The sequence below is a fragment of the Salminus brasiliensis genome, chromosome 12, assembly GCF_030463535.1.
Source record: "Salminus brasiliensis chromosome 12, fSalBra1.hap2, whole genome shotgun sequence".
Classification (NCBI taxonomy): Eukaryota; Metazoa; Chordata; class Actinopteri; order Characiformes; family Bryconidae; genus Salminus; species Salminus brasiliensis.
Window position 1 is genome coordinate 38997300 of NC_132889.1, and position 20340 is coordinate 39017639.

General features: G+C 42.2%; 1 protein-coding gene across 1 annotated transcript in view; it reads left to right on the top strand.

Annotated features, from left to right (window-relative positions):
• The first annotated feature begins 1737 nt into the window (after positions 1 to 1737).
• gna13b (guanine nucleotide binding protein (G protein), alpha 13b) overlaps positions 1738 to 20340 on the top strand; it is a 34769-nt gene continuing 16166 nt past the window's right edge. The window contains exons 1-2 of the mRNA XM_072693813.1: positions 1738 to 2040; positions 12823 to 13049. Of these exons, the coding sequence (XP_072549914.1) occupies positions 1758 to 2040; positions 12823 to 13049 (510 nt within the window). The 5' untranslated portion in view covers positions 1738 to 1757. The remainder of the gene's footprint in view (positions 2041 to 12822; positions 13050 to 20340) is intronic.

Sequence of the window (20340 nt, forward strand, 5' to 3'; positions counted from 1 at the left end):
TGTAAATTACAGTGTAGGGTACAGTACAATGTAGAGTACAGTGGCGTAGAGTACAGTAGTGTAATATACAGTGTAGAGTACAGTAGTGTAGAGTACAGTGTAATATACAGTGTAGAGTACAGTAGTGTAGAGTACAGTGTAATATACAGTGTAGAGTACAGTGGCGTAGAGTACAGTAGTGTAGAGTACAGTGTAGAGTACAGCGGCATAGAGTACAGTAGTGTAGAGTACAGTGTAATATACAGTGTAGAGTACAGTGGCGTAGAGTACAGTAGTGTAGAGTACAGTGTAGAGTACAGTAGTGTAGAGTACAGTGTAATACACAGTGTAGAGTACAGTAGTGTAGAGTACAGTAGTGTAATATACAGTGTAGAGTACAGTGTAATACACAGTGTAGAGTACAGTAGTGTAGAGTACAGTGTAGAGTACAGTAGTGTAGAGTACAGTGTAGAGTACAGTACTGTAGAGTACAGTGTAAAGTACAGTAGTGTAGAGTACAGTGTAGAGTACAGTGTAAAGTACAGTACTGTAGAGTACAGTGTAAAGTACAGTAGTGTAGAGTACAGTAGTGTTGAGTACAGTGTAGAGTACAGTAGTGTTGAGTACAGTGTAGAGTACAGTGTAGAGTACAGTAGTGTTGAGTACAGTGTAGAGTACAGTAGTGTTGAGTACAGTGTAGAGTACAGTGTAGAGTACAGTAGTGTAGAGTACAGTGTAGAGTACATTAAGGTCATTAGGTCATATCTGATTCAGTAAAAATCGCCTCTGATAAACTAATGTGATTAAACGCATCCAGCATGCGCTCATGCCCGCGCTCGGCCTCTCGTGACCGCGCCCTCCAACACTGTAGACATGAGGAGTCTGGTTCAGTTTACCGCGGCGACTCATTTGAACTGTCCGTTTGAATGAATCGATTCACTGGTTATTTGTTTCGTTATTTCTGCTACCGGCTGGGTGGGGAGGAACCTCTGACCAGTTCTCAGTCTTTCCACCTGGAGCAGACAGACCTTATTCACACAGCTACCATCTAACCACACGCGCGGGCCTTCAGTTAGGAAACTTCACTGAGACGGAGGCGCACAAACACACAAGCAGAGACCAGCTGTGAGCTAATTAAAGAGCTGGTTCTTAACACTGGTTAGATTACACTGAAGAAATGAAAATCCCGCTATAAATGTCTATATTTATGTTCACATTTACATTTATACTTATATTAAATCATACAAAATGTCGTTGTAAATGTATAAATAAATATAAATATTTATATATTTTTTAAATAATAGACATGTTGTGGTTGTAAATATACAAATGCACATTGCACACATATTTATTTTAAATATACAGTTTATTTTATTTATTTATACATTATAGAAACACACTATATACAATAATATATACAATAATATTAGATTAATGCAGTTAAAATGACTGATACAATATTTTTTTCACTCATTCATATATAACGCACAATAATATAAATGCATACATACGAATCGTATAAAATGCGGATTAAATGTGCAAATAAATTATATTAATTAAATTCAATTAAAACGTACTAGATGGCATATATTAAAAATATGTAGCTATATAAAGTAAATACATGTATCATAAAAAACTGCATGCTCGAAAACATCCCGTACAAAATAAAAGTTCGTGTCAGGCGGCTCCTGCGAGTCGACTCGCCAGGTTCATTGAAAGGACTCGGTTCAGCCGCTCTTCGCCAGTCTCTCCACCGCCTCGATGAAGTTGTGTCGAAGATGGCGGATTTCCTGCCGTCGCGGTCCTTTCTGTCCGTGTGTTTTCCCAAATGTCTGCTGAACAGCGGCGAGGCGGAGCAGCTGAGGAAATCCAAGGAGATAGACAAATCCATTTCCAAGGACAAAACTTACGTGAAGCGGCTGGTGAAGATCCTGCTGCTCGGCGCCGGAGAGAGCGGCAAGTCCACCTTCCTCAAGCAGATGCGGATCATCCACGGGCAGGACTTCGACCAGCGGGCGAAAGAGGAGTTCAGAGCCACCATCTACAGCAACGTTATCAAAGGTGAACCAGCACCAGAACCGGCTCTTGTTTGCGACCTCTGCTTGTTTGTTTGTTTGTTTGTTTGTGTGTTTGTTTTGTTTTCGCGCGCGCGCGCGTGCCAGCGAGCTTGTTGGTGCGGTGATGCTAGCTAAGCTAAGCTAACGCAGGAGCTAAAGCTAAGCTAAGCTAAGCGGAGAAAGTGGAAGAAAACGCCCAATGGTGCAGATTTAAACCTCTGCGGCGGTGTTGAGACAAAGAGTCCACAGACCCGCGGTCCCGGAGGCTCTTATGGGTCTAAGTAGGTTGTCCGTGTGGAGGAGATACGGGGTTTAGCAGCTTTTCTGTAAGTTAGGCTCGGGCTGAGCTCCTGCGCTGCTGATTACAGCTAGATAAAGCCGAGCCGAGCCGAACCGAGCCGAGCCGCTGGCCAGCCCGAGCTCACTGAAGAGGTCAGTCGTGTAAAGAGTCCCAAAACTGCCCTGACCACAACCCGAGCAGCTGGGCTCAGGCTGATGTGTTGATTTGGTGGTTTATTTTTTTGGTCATTGATTCCTAACAGGCTCAGAAAGCAGTTTAGCTAGCTGACTGACTGACTAACTAACTAAGTGCCCGAGCTGCTGCTGCTGCTGCTGCTGCTGCTGAGCTGGACCGGACCGGACCGGACCGTGTAACCAGTCCGGTCTAAACACTGCTGTTTATCAGGGCTCAGTTGGCTCAGGTGTTTATGCTGCAGGATCTGCCCACGTCTATTTCATACATCACCTGAAACCCACGGCTGGACGATACGATGTTTATCGTATCGGTATTTTGTGTTTTGGTGATGCTCAGTACGACTTTATATATATATAACCACAGTACGACTTTATATATATATATATATATATATATATATATATATATAACCACAGTACGACTTTATATATATATATATATAACCAGTGCTTAAAGGACACAGACCACACACAGTCATGAAAAGCCCTGTTTAATTACATGGAGTGCAGCACATTTTAGAATAGTAATAATAATAATAATAATAATAATCATCAGTACTGTACTAAGGAAGTTGTTGAAATCTGGATAGGCGGAAATATAAATATAGGTGTGTGTGTGTGTGTGTGTGTATATGTATGTGTATATAGTCACACAGGAAAGTAAATCGAAGCTTAATGTTGATGATAAGAAACTGGACAATAAGGTTATACAATAATAAGGTGTCCTGAATTACTGGGAGCAACGTGTCCTGTTAGGGGACACACACATTATATATACAGTGTGTGTGTGTATATATGTGTATATATATATGTGTGTGTGTGTGTGTGTGTGTGTATATATATATGTGTATGTGTGTGTATATATGTGTGTATATATATATGTGTGTGTATATGTGTGTATATATATGTGTATGTGTGTGTATATGTGTATATATAGTGCTATAGCACATAAGTGTGTACAGTGCAGTGACAGTGTGTAGTGATATGATAAGCAGTCATAATGGAGATAATAGCTGAGGGGGTGGGTGGGGGGGGTGCAGCTGGGACATTTACCAGGTGTTTGCTTCTCTCTATTTTGTCAAACATCCCCACAGTGTTTTTTGCTGTTAGTCAGTAACCAACACATAAAAGCACTAGAGGGAACGATCGTTTTCCCCATACCTCCCCCTCTTTGTGAAGTGACACTTGTCATGGAGGTTTAGGTGCACTTCTCTGTGTGTGTTTACTCATTCTTCACTGAAAAGGGGATGTGATAAATGATCACCAGCAGTGTTATATAATGCGGGGCTCCCCACTAACCATGGCTGATGCTCAGTCGGGGATTTCCAGTTGTATGACTGCAGCAAAGTGTGGAGGTTTCCTGACCGAGATTGAGATCTAGCGCTGGTCATGTGCGGAGACGAGGCAGTGACGGATGGCATGCTCTACTGTAAGGCTGGACAAATTGGTCAGGGCATCGGCACTTTGCGTGACCTTCGCCGTGCTGTTTCGTTGTGACGACTTTTCACTCCTGAGTTTGGACTGGTACTGATAGAGATCGGATATTTCTCTTTAGAAACGGCTGAACGTTAAATGAGCTGTTTTTAACTGAGGGGCTTCTCTTTAGAAGAGTGTCTAAAAGTAGACTGTCATGCTCAAGCTGCTTACACTGTCGACTACCCCACAGGAAGAGACATGGCTAACGTCATGACTTTACACAGTGTGTGTGTGTGTGTGTGTGTGTGTGTGTGTGTGTGTGTGTGTGTTTCAGAATAGATATGTTTGAGTCGGATCTGATTTATTATTTTCCCCCTCTGATACACCAGCCAGCAACTGATAAGAGCATAATAAGCTGATGTGCATGAGTGGGTATTAGTGTATGGCCAGCTATGGTTGGATGAGTATAGGTATGGGTGTTGGTGAGTATGAATGGATGAGAGTAGAATTTGATATGGGTGGGTGTGGAAGGGTGTGGGTGGATGTGAATTGGTCAGTAGGTGTATGTGTTGTGGGTGTGTTGGTAGGTGTGAATGGAAGATGTTGTGAATATTGTTAGGTTGGGATGTGGGTATGTGTGGATGGGGTTGTTTTGGTAGGTTGGGTGGTTGTGGATGGGTATTAATCAGTAAGTATGTAGGTAGGTATGTGTGGGCATGGATGGTATCGGTAGGCACGAATGTAAGATTTTGGATGTGGATGGGTATTGGTGGGGATGAATGAATGGATAGATGGGCGTGGTTCGGTGTGTGTGTGTGTGTATGTATGTATATAATAAAATAATATAATTAGTTGTCTGTGGGTAGGGATACATGGATAAGTGTATGAGGTCATAGATGGATGTGAGTGCGGACGTGAATAATTGTGGGTGGCTATAAATGGATGTGAATTGATGTGGATGGGTACTGATGGTTATTAGTGGGGATGGATGAGTATTAGGCCACTATCAACAGAAAATTCTGGATGGGACAACCATCAAAAATCAATTCTGACTCTTCTCTGTGTGATGACGTTAGTGTTTCTTTCTGTGGTGTAGGAGTGTTTGAGTAGTTTGACCATGATGGCCTACTGTCAGGCGGTTGTCTCAGTGAATAAAGAAGAAATCGATACTCAAGGTTTCAATATTAGTATTGGAAACAAAAGTGGTATGATGCCATGTCTACCTCTAGACGTACTGATTACACCTCTGCGATACTCTCAGAAAAGCATGGTGTCATAAATCACTTCAGAGTGACGTTGCCATCACACATCCCACCCTTGTGGTGCAGCCTAACCTGCAGTGTTCGTTTCGTTCAGACCAAATGTCGATAAGAGGAAAGTCCCCTTCAGTACCCTCCTTCATAAACTTAAAGAAAACATTTGGGTAAACGGCTGTTTGGTGCTAATCCTAAGCTGCTAATGAGGGTTAGTGGCATTCTTGTTGACTTTCACAGGGTGAGGGGGAGCGATCCAGCTACAGCCTTGCAGTTCAGAGCCTGTGTTAGTTTCACCTTCCTCTATTGTTCTGAGTGAAACTAATCACTGCAGGTTAGACTGAGCCTGAGAGAGATCATTATAGCAAGGGGTTGAACTGTCATGGACGTTAATCAAGACTGTGATTTTTAACCTCAGTTGACAGCGAGCGAATTGATTGACTTGATTGAGTACTGGAAGTGTCTATGGTGTTTATGGTGCAATCTCAGTTCATATTTATTGATTTGTGATATACCTAATCACATTACACCTCAGTATGGTGATGTACAACATGTCCAGATGTTTCTAAAAATCTCTCTGTTCATACTCGGTCAGAAAAACGGCTATGATCTTGTCAGCACAGCAGGGGGTGTCAGAATCAAGAGCAAGCCTAACAGCCAAAGCAGACCTAAATACAGCATTGCAAAGCTGAAGCACATTTCTGTTTCTCACAGTGTTCAAAGAGCCTCCTTCAAATAGAAATAATGTACCACATAAATATATGTATGTACTGTACAGGACTTCTGTAGCTTTTATAGCCAAATGTGAGACACCCTGGTCTGTGTAACTGTAATATAATTGTAAATCCAGTCCTCAGTCAAAGCCTGCTGTGATGTCAGTTTTTTCACCTGTTGGCATGAAAACACTGTAAATAGAGAAAATATTAGACTCCTTTTCACCCAAACCAGAGCTGAAATACCACCCCAGTCTCCATTGACGGTATCCAACGACTCCACTCCTGCAAGGAAAATGCCTATGTCCTGTCTTGGCGTTAAACCCCCCATTAACTAAATAACTTAAATTCTAGTTTCTCATATTTTAGAGAATGTTATCAAAAACCTCTACCATGGAGAGTGAGAGTTAGAGTGGGCTTAGGCCGAAACGCAGAAAAAGCTGTGTTTTAAAGCATATCTGGATCGATTACGAGACCTATGAGCTGGGTCTGGGTTGGAATTCTCTCTGATAGAAATCCTAAATCTCACCCTGTGGTAAACACACCTGTTCAAATCTTGCCAGTGTCTTTTCAACTGTTTGGACACAACTGCTGTAAATATGACAATCAGATCCATTCCCTGTAGGATGCTATGGATGCTTGTGAAGTTCGGCTGTTGATTGAAGATGGTACAATGCTGTATAACTGTTTCTGAATTAGCTGAGCAGTTGAGGGAATCGCGAGTTCACCATAAGCAATTTGAGTCTCGCCGTGGTAATGCGGAGCGTGGATACAGAGGCTGAAATGTGCAGAAGCAATGAAGGCATTACTGTAGGTTAGAATAGACTGGTATGAATAACTACTGAGTGAGCCTGTTGACTAATGCTTAGTGTTGCTCTCTTAGTTTTTCTGTAGCATCACGATGAGTTCTCCGCCATCCGGTCAGCGTTCCTCTTTAAAAGGCTCTATTAGGCAACTAAATGTTCAGCCCCAGCAAATCTGAGCTGGAAAATGTTTACTCAGGACTTTTCGGAGTAGAGATCACTCAGGACAGAAGTGTGTTTTCAGAGTGTTTGAAGGGTGGGAAATATTTACATGCACAATGGTAATTATTACATTATTTAAAACCATGTATGTTGACTGTAGTAGGAGAGTGTTTACTGTAGAAACTCCAGATGCAGCTGAACATAAATCCAGTAAAAAGGAGAACCAAGAGCTTCTCATTCTGAAGAAAGAAAGTAGTGAGATTTTGTCGGTGAGCTAGTCTGAAGAACAGAGCTCGGTTCCTCCAGGGTTCTCCTGGACGCCCCCCAGTCCAGCCAGCACAGCGTGGAGGATGTGTTCAACTCCATCAGCAGCAGCAGCAGCTCACCTGATTTACCATCATTAAGCCCTGATTTACCACCAAACCAGGTGCTGATCTGAGGAGAGCTCTAAATAATACTAGACTCCATGAGAGAGGAGAACTTTGGAGATGTTCTAATGATGAACACAGTGATGGAGAACCACCACCACTTTCTGTAGAAATGTTATTATTAGTGTTTATTCTGATATCAGTGATTTACTGAGCAGATAAACACTGACTGCTAAGATTTAGATTTAGTTTATTAATTTGTTTACCGAATGTGTTTCTCTGCTTCTCATTGGAAGTTTCCATTCCACCTTAAACGCTGTGGCCGTAGACCGTTACTGACGCACCCTTTAAGGTGGGATGGTGGTGAAGGTGTGAAACGAGTGGCCGAAGTTTCTCTCAGTTGCACTCTGAATTGTTTAGATGTGTTTCCAGTCGCTATCACTCGTTCATAATCTGAGCTGACCTGCGTAGCCTTTAGCTAATTGGTGCATCGTTGATGGTCTCTGTGAAATGATCACTTCGTCCATTCGGGTCTGAATGGCTGCTTGGGCCGCACTGCCGTGTATAATAAACAGGCAGCCAAACGATGTTTGTTTAGCGGTCTGTGGTCCGTTTCGGCTGTAACAGTTTTGTTAACTTTTCCAACTCGGATATGATCCTGTTTATGGTCCCCAGAGCTGATGTCAACATGCTGCATCCTGCTATTGTTTATGTTTTAATTTATTTGAGTCGTGTCATTTACAGAGGCTGTGTCCTCCTGCCTTGAGGGGAAACTGATGGTGGATGATCTGAGTCCAGTAAGCACTCTGGTTGTAGTCGTCCAGTCTGCAGTGATGGTGAAAGTTAAATAAGCTGCTATGATTGGTTAAAACCTTTAAATCTTGAGAATTTAATCCTCTCAGAATTATCTTGACGGTGAGTTTTATTTTTAAAAATTGGGCTACTGGGGGGTAGTGAATGGCTCGTTGGGGTACTGGAGAAATGAATGGCTCGTTGGGGTACTAGGGGTAGTGAATGACTTGCTGGGGTACTGGAGGAATGAATGGCTCATTGGGGTACTAGGGGTAGTGAATGGCTTGCTGGGGTACTGGAGGAATGAATGGCTCATTGGGGTAATAGGGGTAGTGAATGGCTTGCTGGGGTACTGGAGGAATGAATGGCACGTTGGGGTACTGGAGGAATGGCACGTACTGGGGTTATTGAATGGCACGTACTGGGGATAGTGAATGGCACGTACTGGGGATAGTGAATGGCACGTACTGGGGATAGTGAATGGCACGTACTGGGGATAGTGAATGGCAGGTTGGGGGTACTGGAGGAATGAATGGCAGGTTGGGGTGCTAGGGGGAAGCAGATAGGATACTGGGAAATTTCAGGAAACATTGGGGCACTGGGTGTTGTGAATGGTACGCTTCAGAGTTTGCATACTTAACTTTTCCTTAAAATGTCATTGTCCCATTGTTGTTGAAGGCATTTTGCAATCACCTTTAGCAGCATAATCACAACGATGCATCATGCATCACCAGCATGAAGTGAAGTGAGTTCTCAGTTCTGTTACCAGCTTTTGCAGTGAAGGTGTCATTTTCTTTTTTTTTTTATATGTATTTTTTTGTTTCCGTGTAGCTGACAGCTCCCTGCACCGGAAAGACGACCTTAAGCTAAATCAAATAAGCCCTGTTTGTCCGTTCCTGCCTGCAAGCTCACATTTATCTGTGTATTTATCTCGTATGCTGCATTGTGCATGCTTCCACCGCCCACATACTGAGAACAATACGAGGGTGGCATTGCCACCCAGGCTCTGCAGCGTTTCTGTGTAATTAAACTGCAGAATGAAACTGTTAGCCTTAGCCTAAGGGATTGACTCTCGTAGGAGCTTGCTGGACAGTGATCTTTGCTTAAATGCATGGATGTATGATGCTGGGTGGCTCTTTACTTTCACTAATGTACATCTATGAACGGTTATCGATCCTACTGCAGTGAGCTTTCTGCGAATGGGCTTTTATGATAAGTGGGCGGACCTCTGGGAAGGATTCTTCTGGTTAAACACTCTTGACCTGAGCTCGGGCCACACCAAGACGGGCCTGGATGATAAAATGATAACAGTATATGGACAGAGTGTGTTGGTGGATACTAGATACCGTTCAAATACAGATTCTGATGTGTGAACTTGATGTATAGCACTTTGGGGTACTAAAGTACAGCTTCCAAACATGGTGGAGGTAGTTTCAAACACCCATTTAAATGGCAGCAGCTGATGTTTTGAATATAGGTGCGTCCAGAGCGTCCTGTAGATGTGATGGTGGGTTTATGAGCTTCCAGGAGTGTCCCATAGATGTGATGGTGGGTTTATGAGCTTCCAGGAGTGTCCCATAGATGTGATGGTGGGTTTAGAAGAGTCCCGCAGATGTGATGGTAAAATAAATGGACGGTGTTAGACACAGCAGCCTCCATTCACTGATCATAAGTATTTGGACAGAGGTATTTTGACGTGTTTAGCTGGTCTGCTTTAGACAGTATAGAATCAAATGTCTATTGATCCGTCTCCCTTTTACAGTGTGTTACTGTTAACCTTGCCTTAACACTGGGTAACCTTTCCTATTGTATGTGAATGTAAAGGTCAGTACCTGGTCCACCATACATTTCACTCTAAACGCTTGCTTCCTTTGTACACTAGGTGGCACTAAACAGATAGGAGGAGTCTAGGCTTTTACACACGACCGTAGTGCTGATTTTTGCATCAGAGCATGTACTGGAAATATGCAGAAACTGCACTCTTGGTAAAGCTGGAGGCTTTGCACTGGGACCAGGTCCGCACTAGTTTGTGTGGTATTGGGAATGCTCCTGAGGGCATGCAGGCCTGTGCACACAGGATACACAGCTGACAGGAAAGGATTCATGGCTACAGCACATCAGAGCCTTCGTGCCATGCTAATTGACTTCAGCCCCCGGTTTAAAGCTTTGTGTGGAGCTTGTCTGTCATTTATTTGTAGTGTTTTAACCATGTGGATCATATGAACATTATAGAGCGCCCCCTGCGCTTCATGTAGTGTATTACAGTCTGTCAGAATGAGTGTGTGGATCATATGAACATTATAGAGCATTATAGCGCGCCCCCTACGCTTCCTGTAGTGTATTACAGTCTGTCAGAATGAGTGTGTGGATCATATGAACATTATAGAGCATTATAGCGCGCCCCCTACGCTTCCTGTAGTGTATTACAGTATGTCAGAATGAGCGTGTGGATCATATGAACATTATAGAGCATTATAGAGCGCCCCCTACACTTCCTGTAGTGTATTACAGTCTGTCAGAATGAGTGTGTGGATCATATGAACATTATAGAGCATTATAGCACGCCCCCTACGCTTCCTGTAGTGTATTACAGTATGTCAGAATGAGCGTGTGGATCATATGAACATTATAGAGCGCCCCCTACGCTTCCTGTAGTGTATTACAGTCTGTCAGAATGAGCTTGAGGATCATATGAACATTATAGAGCATTATAGAGCATTAGTGTATTACAGCCTTTTTGAAGTATCCTGATGTTGCCCTAGTCCCAGCTTTAGTGTGAAAGGACAGTGATGTACTGATGTTGGGGAGGATAAAAGAGGTCCAAGGAAGAACAATCAGAAACACCCTGAAGAGAAAGCAGCTGTAGGTCTATAAACCTGTGTGTGTGTGTGTGTGTGTGTGTGTGTGTGTGTGTGTGTGTGTGTGTGTGTGACTGCGTGACTGCAGTGGAAACTGGTTTGACCTGTTATGTGGCTGCAAGGGACACCCGTGTTAGGAAGGGTGTGCAGACGAGGTGTCCGATCTGTGTTATTGTGTCTGTAATTAGTGTGTGGTGAAACAAATGAGGGCATCATCGGTTTGCTTTCTGAACGTTAGGCCACATTAACCAAACCTCGGCTCAGCCATCAGTGTGTGGGAGAGTACAACTGGCCTCGCTCTTTCTAAGGGGTAGGATGGCCCGGGGTGGAAAATCAGATAAAATAATTATACATTTTTTAAAAAGAAGTGAATAGAAATCTTCGCTGTCACACAGAAAAAATATTAGGAGTTTTTCACTTTTTGAAAGTGTAAATATGTCAGTACTTTCAGAATTACATGATGAATTGACCAATAGAAATGCTCCAAAATCTTTTACGCTGACTTCCATTGAAAGTTAAGAATGCTTTTCTTCCTCCTGTGAAGCTGCTGTTGGAGATGCAGGTTTATGAAAGATAATATTTACTTTGAACAGTGTAAACCTAAGAACACAGTACTACTACTACTACTACTAATAATAATAATATAGTTGTGGATTTAAGTTTAACTTTATACTGAAAGCAGTCTGACAGTTTAATAGCAGATTTATTAAACTCTGACAAATATTTGGCCAGTACTGTTTAAGGGTACGTGTGTGTGTGTGTCTGTATCAGACAGATCTGTCTGGGGATGTGTGTGTGTGTGTGTGTGTGTGTGTGTGTGTGCGGTAGCTGCAGACAGTGTGTTTATGTGTGGTGTGGGTGTGGTCAGGTAGAGAAGCTTTTGTCTGGAGAAGCTGCAGCTGTTGGTGCACTGCTGGAACCGATGGCGGACGGTTTTACTCCAGATCCTGACGTTCAGTTGGTCTGTTTTACGTCTTCACCCGTTAATCCGGTTCATTCATTTTGAGGAAAACCGAGAACCGGCTGCTGCCTAGTTATAAACATTAGTGTCAGAACTGCTGACTGTGCTAGCTTATAGATCCAGATCACGCTTCTTTTGTCCCTTGTTGTGATGTCAGCATTTATCAGCATGTATATATATATTTTTTATTTTGGGGGGGGGGGGGGGGGGGGGTTTGCTGGAATTCCAATCAATTAATCATAATCATAATCAATCACTGACCCCAGGACAGGCTAAAGCAGCATGTCACTAAAGGTGCATCTCTACACAACAATAATACATGTTATTTGACCAGGGGTGCACAAACATTTGCATAGAATTGAATGTGCACTACATGTCCAAATGTTTGTGGACACCCCTTCTAATGAATGCGTTCAGCTACTTTAAGCTGCATCCATTGCTGACACAGATGTGCAAATGCACACACAGCTTATCTAGTCCCTGTAGAGAAGAAGTACTGCCAATAGAATAGGACTCTCTGGAGCAGATCAACATCATGACCCTATTGGCTCCATGCTACCTAATGCCAGGCGTGGGCTAGAGGGGTATGAAGCCCCCCCAGCATTGAGCTGTGGAGCAGTGGAGGAACTGTGTTCTCTGGAGTGATGGTGGTGGAGCTCCATGCAGTACTTGTGGTGGGGTGGTAATCATCCAACATCCTGACCTCACTAATGCTGTTGTTGCGGAATGCAATCAAATTCTCACAGCAATGCTACTCCAGAATCTAGTAGAAAGTAGATCCCTCTCTGGACAGTAGAGACCATTACTCCAACAAAAGCTGGATAATATCATTTTAAAAATTGTATTAATACTCTTCATTTCAGAAGGCACAATGAATGAGCAGGTGTCCCAATACTTTTGTCCATATAGTGTGTGTTGTATGTAAAACTAGAACATTTTTTATCCGCTAATTTATCAAGAGCCTGTCTGTGTTTTGTCTCTCGCAGGTGTTCGAGTGCTGGTGGACGCACGAGAGAAATTGCACATCCCATGGGGCGACCCATCCAACCAGGAGCACGGCGAGACGGTGATGGCCTTCGACACGCGCTCATCCAAAATGATGCAGGGTATGGTGGAGACCAAGATGTTCTTGCAGTACCTTCCCTCCATCCGCTCACTGTGGGCAGACAGTGGCATTCAGCACGCCTACGACCGGCGCAGAGAGTTCCAGCTGGTGAGTTTCTGACAGGCCTGTTGGTCTAACCTCAGATGTAGTCCAATCATCAAAGACCGGTTTGGTGTCTGAAGTTTCTTGTTTTTGGAGCTGCAATGCTGATGAAGCCAGCAAGTAATGGAAACGTGCGTGCACCACCAATTAGCATGGTGCTAACTGCATGTGTAGGTCAAAGAGTGTGGAGGTGTTCAGTAACCTATACTAGACTTGATGATGTGGTTTCTGACACTGAATGACTCCCTGTTATCTAGAACATGGACTGAAGTAGAGAGCTTAGAGGTCCTTATTCTATTTTTGTTACTTAACCACTTGCCGTGGCATAGCAAGCATCTAGTAACCATTTAGCAACACTGAAGCAAATCACCTGAAATAACATAGTAACCATGAAGTAACACCATAGCAACCACTGAGCAAAGACGGATCCACCCACTTAAGCCGTGTGGCTTTTTTCCTTTATATATATATTTTTTATTATATATTTATTATTATTTTATTTATGGACACAAGTGAATTTTTCTGGCCTTTTCTGGTCTATTTCCTGTTTCCTTGCATATGTTTGGTTAAAATGGGCTTTAATTGAGAACCTCCTTGTAAAGCAGGGACAGTGCACGGTCAGCTTTGGTATTGCTGGTATTTAACCTGTGGCCGAATGTTTTAAATAACACACTCCATAATGGCATTTCTATTTTTAATGTAATATTTATTATATAAAAATGATATTTCTATTATTGCCAGCAGTGAAGCCTGAATTTTGTCTAATTTTGCTAATTTTTATTTATACACAGTCAGTGTGACGTTAACTGGTGTGCATAAATCAAATGTATTATTAATTTAGCTTTTTAAAACTGTTTTCACAAAGCAGCTTTACAGAATCAGTAATTAGTAAACAGACAAGAAATCAACAACAGAAGGAGACATGAGCCTCCATTACTTATTCACTACATTACCCGTACAGCCTCAGTGCTAAACGTGACTTGGTTAATCAACCACCTATTCATAAGGAGAAGCTCTCTACTGTCTGAACTATCGCTTTAATGCTGGTGTGAGTCGTGATGGGTTTAGTGCACAGTGCAGCACTGTAATTTATGACCGAGTCTTCAGCAGGATGCTGCAGACGTGGTTGTTTGGGTGACACTCTCTGCCCTGTTTGGCCTCCTGAGTCACAGCTGAAGCTCTGAGCTTTTTTTCAGAGTCTAGAACTCAGACCGAGAGCTCTGTCGGCCGACCTGCCAAGCTGATGTTTATAGCTCAGAGGATGTGTAAACCACAGCACTACTACACTCCAGCGCAGTGTTCTTCATCTCGGCTCGCTCTTGTTCGAGGCTGAAAGGCTGCAGCACAGTTTATGCCTGTTTATTAAAGCCGGTCGACTGAGATGGAGCTTGAAGTTATTTCCTGTTTTTATTCGCTGGATTTGTGTAAATTTGGCAATTTTGTCTTTTTTTGTTTTTTAAGAATTCTGTTCCCGACTGTATTACATCTGATTACTCATCAGAGCCTGACATCAGTCTAGCTTTAGCACGCGATTTCTACACTTCTCCAAATACTCTCAGTTCCTAAAGCTTTAATTCCCCATTTTAAAAAGAGCACTGCGAGAAAATCAGACCTGCGAATATAGTTTCACATTCTTGGTGAAGGTATGACCACAGCGAAGGTGCACAAGGTTGGGTTTATTTTGATGATGAATTTTTTTTTTTTTTTTTTTTTTTTTTTTTTTTTTTGTAATGTCATTTTGTGGTCAGTCTTCACCAACCCCTGTCTTCTAGTGTTCCTTCTGTTAAAACCAACCATCAGATATCAGAATCAGATATTCTGAGTGAAAATAACAGTGATTGAGTTTGTTTTTGTCTGCCAACCAACGAAAACAAATGAGCTTCCAAATATAGACGAGTCTTAAACCCTGTGACCTGAGCCAGTACAATTAAATAAATGGGTTTCGTTCAGACATGACTCACCTGAACATGCTGTAAACAATAACACTGTGTTAATGAAGCCTTTTAACACCCCAGCCTAAACATGGTTCTCTGGCCATAGTGGTGTTATTTGTAACTGGGCAGTTGTGATTGACTGTATACTGGGATTGTCCTGACCGGTCTCAGTGTTGATTTTTACACTATGTAAAGGTGTTTCCTGTATACTGGGATCGTCCTGACCGGTCTCAGTGTTGATTTTTACACTATGTAAAGGTGTTTCCTGTATACTGGGATTGTCCTGACCGGTCTCTGTGTTGATTTTTACACTATCTAGGAGTGTTTCCTGTATACTGGGATCGTCCTGACCGGTCTCAGTGTTGATTTTTACACTATCTATGAGTGTTTCCTGTATACTGGGATTGTCCTGACCGGTCGCAGTCTTGATTTTTACACTATGTAAAGGTGTTTCCTGTATACTGGGATCGTCCTGACCGGTCTCAGTGTTGATTTTACACTATCTAGGAGTGTTTCCTGTATACTGGGATTGTCCTGACCGGTCGCAGTCTTGATTTTTACACTATGTAAAGGTGTTTCCTGTATACTGGGATCGTCCTGACCGGTCTCAGTGTTGATTTTTACACTGCCCCGACCAGTCACATTGTTTTTACCGTGTTCTGAATTGGTCCAGACCAGCCACTGTGCTGGTTTTTACATTGTATGGTAATTGTCCTGGCCAGTTGCACTGTGGTTCTGGGCAGTAGGCTGGTGATACTATCTATATATATATATATATATATATATATATATATATAACAATTCAGGGGGTTGTAGTTCAATGTAATTGCAATACTGTACTGCAATTCTATTTTATTTATTAAGTCAAATTTTAGGAAAACTGTCATGGTATAAAAACACCACACAAAGAGTGAAAGAGAAAAGTAGATTAATTTTTTTTAATCCAATCAGAACAGTGGAATCTAAAGACTGAGTACAACAGCGCCAGGTTTTAAACACAACGCTAAATGAAGCCCTGTCTGGCACCAGTCTTTTCATCTAAACTATTCATCAATCAACACTGTGTTTTTTGAGAATCTACGGTGTTGAACAACATGTACGGACGGATCATATCAGTATTTTCCTAATCAGTTTCAGTGCGTGTTTACACATTATCAGGAACCTTTGTTTTAATGAAGTAATGTTTTAACCCTGCAGACTGAGCTCGATTGACCAGTGTGGGATTTATTGCCCGGTGTATTGCATTCAATGTGTAGGAATGCAGTATTACAGTGCAGTGTGATGTTTTGTCCAGTTTGTGACTCATGAAGCTGGTGTTGAGCTAGAGTTGTCTGGACAGGTTGGGGCTGATGCAAATCAGTAAAAGCAATGAATTCTGGTCAGGATAAGAGAAAACACGACGCTGAACCTGAACCAGATCAACACTGATTACACTGCTGGGCTCTGCAATGCGATCTTAGCCGTAGTCCTGCTTTCCGTGTGTGTGTGTGTGTGTGTGTGTGTGTGTGTGTGTGTGTGTGTGTGTGTGTGTGTGTGTGTGTGTGTCAGAATCAGCGTGTGGATCATATGAACATTATAGAGCGCCCCCTGCGCTTCCTGTAGTGTATTACAGTTTGTCAGAATGAGTGTATGGGTCATATTATATATTGTCATTGTAGCCTCAGTGTCTGTGAGGGTTATTTTTGGGTTAAATTTGCTTGTTTTGTGTTTAGCTTTGAGCTCTGGCCACCCTGTTGAGCCGAGTGTGCTGTTTTCTTGATCACCCCCTCCTAAGCACAGTTGTACTACACGCTCCTATCATTTGCATTTGAGCTCGTGAAGCCTGGTGTCGGGAAAGGCCAGAAACAAAACACTTTTGTGTCCCGTAATCCACCAACCACGTGTGTCGAGTGCAAAACATATCAGGCTTCCTGCTTCACGCTACTCAGAGCTGCAACACAAAACAGGTTCTGAAGCACGCGCACACACACACACACACACGCACACACACACACACACAGGATTGTACTTTTGTTTAGTTATGTATACATTTACACACAATGATGAGCCAAAACATTATGACCCCTTCCACACTTGGATATGGATCGGATTGTTACGTCCAGACGCCCAACTCCCCCAAAAAGTACTGGATGGAGCTCCACCACCATCATTCCAGAGAGCACCGTTCTTTCACTGCTCCACAGCTTCTCAATGCTGGGGGCTTTAAACCCTCTAGCCCACACCTGGCATTAGCAAATAAGTAAATAAGAATTATTAAAGAATAATCTTTAACCTCTGGAAACAATATGGAAATAGTTTTGCATAAACACACACACACACGCACACACACACCACCACCTCTGCACTCTACTCCTCCCTTTCCTGGCTGTTGCATAATCCTAATCTACAAGCTCACTCTCTCTGTCTAATGCTGTTCTCTCTCGCCCTGACCTCCGCTGCCCTCTCGGTCTCTCTGCCTGTATTAAAAGAGGTGAAGTGAGATTCTCTCTCCATCCGTCATCTTTCACACTTACCCTGGTGTTACACTGTTACAATACTGTGTGTTGCACCTTATTGCGGTGTTGCGCTAATATTTGCATTAAGCTGTTATATGCTGCTTTTTGAATGAGGCACAACATAGCTAGCCAATCAGAACAGAGCTAATTTACATATTGTGACAGATGTCATAAAATCCAACAGCCGTTCGCCCTTTTTTTTTCCTGCCGAGCCGAAGGCCTTGTTTGTTTGTTTTTTTAAGTTCAACACAGGACAGCCAATTAGGAAACAGCTTATTTGCATGAATCATATGTCTTAAAGGCACAGTAACAAACTGTTTTTTTTAATTTAATGAAGATGTAAATGAATGTTTGTTATTCATAAACGTGTTTGATTGGAAGGGTAGGATATGGCCTTTATTTTGTTAGAATTGGTATTTTATGCTCCCCCTACAGTTAAGGGGTGTAATTTACTTTAACTCCACTGCAGTAAATACAGATCGCAGATCAGCTCGGCAGGAAAAATCAGCTCTGCAGGACAAATACAGGCTTTGAGCTGTATATAGCTGTATACATGCATTTCTGGACAGTGTGAGAGCTGCAGAAGCTTGATCTGAAGGTAGAGCAGCATGTGGGCTGAGGTGGTAGAGTAATACTACAGGATTCTACACTAATATGACTCTATGGGTTCTGCAGCGTTACACATTAGTTCTGGAGAGAGGTTCTCCTCCTGCAGCTCCACCACCAAACCTCCATAGTGCAGTAGCAGCAGCAGTGCATGATGGTGGTTTAATGCAGTTTCAGTGAGGCCTGAGAAGGAGCTCTTTTAAGCGACTGAATCACATTACAAGTCCAATTGTTTGTAATGAGGGTGATATCGGCTGTGTCCCGCCTGCTGCAGTCCCCGAGGCCCGGCCCGCGATGTCTGGTGATTAAAGCTGGAGGAAACGATTCTCTGATAATACACATCCGTGCACTCCTTCCTATCCGCAGAACTAAGAATTAATTACAATTACTTAAAGGAGCAGTGTGTTAGTTTTTTGCTAGGCTAAGGTTGCTAACAAACACTGATCTTAGATCTTGATCATCTATAGGTCATCTCTGGCCTAAAAACACATTTACACATTTGTTGTATATAGTATAGCATATAGTGTATACATAATTATATTTGTGTGGAATTTATTTACATCGTAGAGAATAAAGTATTTAGAATTAAAATATGGTTTATTATTTATAGTAGAGAATATAGTATATTCGTTGTGTACTAGGAGTGTGAAAATAAAATCGAAGTAAAATTGACTTCCTAATTTATTTATTTTTTTAATTCAATTTTAATTCTAGTTCCTCTGCATCAATTAGTTGGGTTTTTTTTGTTGTTGTTTTGTTGTTTTTTTGTCATGGCTCTGGAAATATTTCCCTGACTCTGTTACCTTTTCAGTGCTTCACCCTTCACATGGCGCTGGAGATTACGGGAGTACAGTGAATGATCCGTTAAGGAATGCAGAGCTGCGATTAGAGCAATGCCTCTCGGACCACATATCTGAGGCCCACTGCAGGAAATCTCACTCATTCACTGTATACAAGAGCAAATAGATAGCTTATCATACTGTAGACTCTTTACACTTTACAGTATCATCACTAAACCTTTACACACAGCCTTCATCATCACTAAACCTTTACACACAGCCTTTATCACATCACTAAACCTTTACACACAGCCTTCATCTTCACCATCACTAAACCTTTACACACAGCCTTCATCTTCACCATCACTAAACCTTTACACACAGCCTTCATCTTCACCATCACTAAACCTTTACACACAGCCTTTATCACCATCACTAAACCTTTACACACAGCCTTTATCACCATCACTAAACCTTTACACACAGCCTTTATCACCATCACTAAACCTTTACACACAGCCTTTATCTTCACCATCACTAAACCTTTACACACAGCCTTTATCATCATCACTAAACCTTTACACACAGCCTTTATCACCACCACTAAACCTTTACACACAGCCTTTATCACCATCACTAAACCTTTACACACAGCCTTTATTACCATCACTAAACCTTTACACACAGCCTTTATCACCACCACTAAACCTTTACACACAGCCTTCATCACTAAATCTTTACACACAGCCTTTATCATCACTAAACCTTTACACACAGCCTTTATCACCATCACTAAACCTTTACACACAGCCTTTATCACCATCACTAAACCTTTACACACAGCCTTTATTACCATCACTAAACCTTTACACACAGCCTTTATCACCACCACTAAACCTTTACACACAGCCTTCATCACTAAACCTTTACACACAGCCTTCATCACTAAACCTTTACACACAGCCTTTATCACCATCACTAAACCTTTACACACAGCCTTCATCACTAAACCTTTACACACAGCCTTCATCACTAAACCTTTACACACAGCCTTCATCACTAAACCTTTACACACAGCCTTTATCACCATCACTAAACCTTTACACACAGCCTTCATCACTAAACCTTTACACACAGCCTTCATCACTAAACCTTTACACACAGCCTTTATCACCATCACTAAACCTTTACACACAGCCTTTATCTTCACCATCACTAAACCTTTACACACAGCCTTTATCTTCACCATCACTAAACCTTTACACACAGCCTTTATCTTCACCATCACTAAACCTTTACACACAGCCTTTATCTTCACCATCACTAAACCTTTACACACAGCCTTCATCTTCACCATCATCACTAAACCTTTACACACAGCCTTCATCTTCACCATCATCACTAAACCTTTACACACAGCCTTCATCTTCACCATCACTAAACCTTTACACACAGCCTTCATCATCATCACCACTAAACCTTT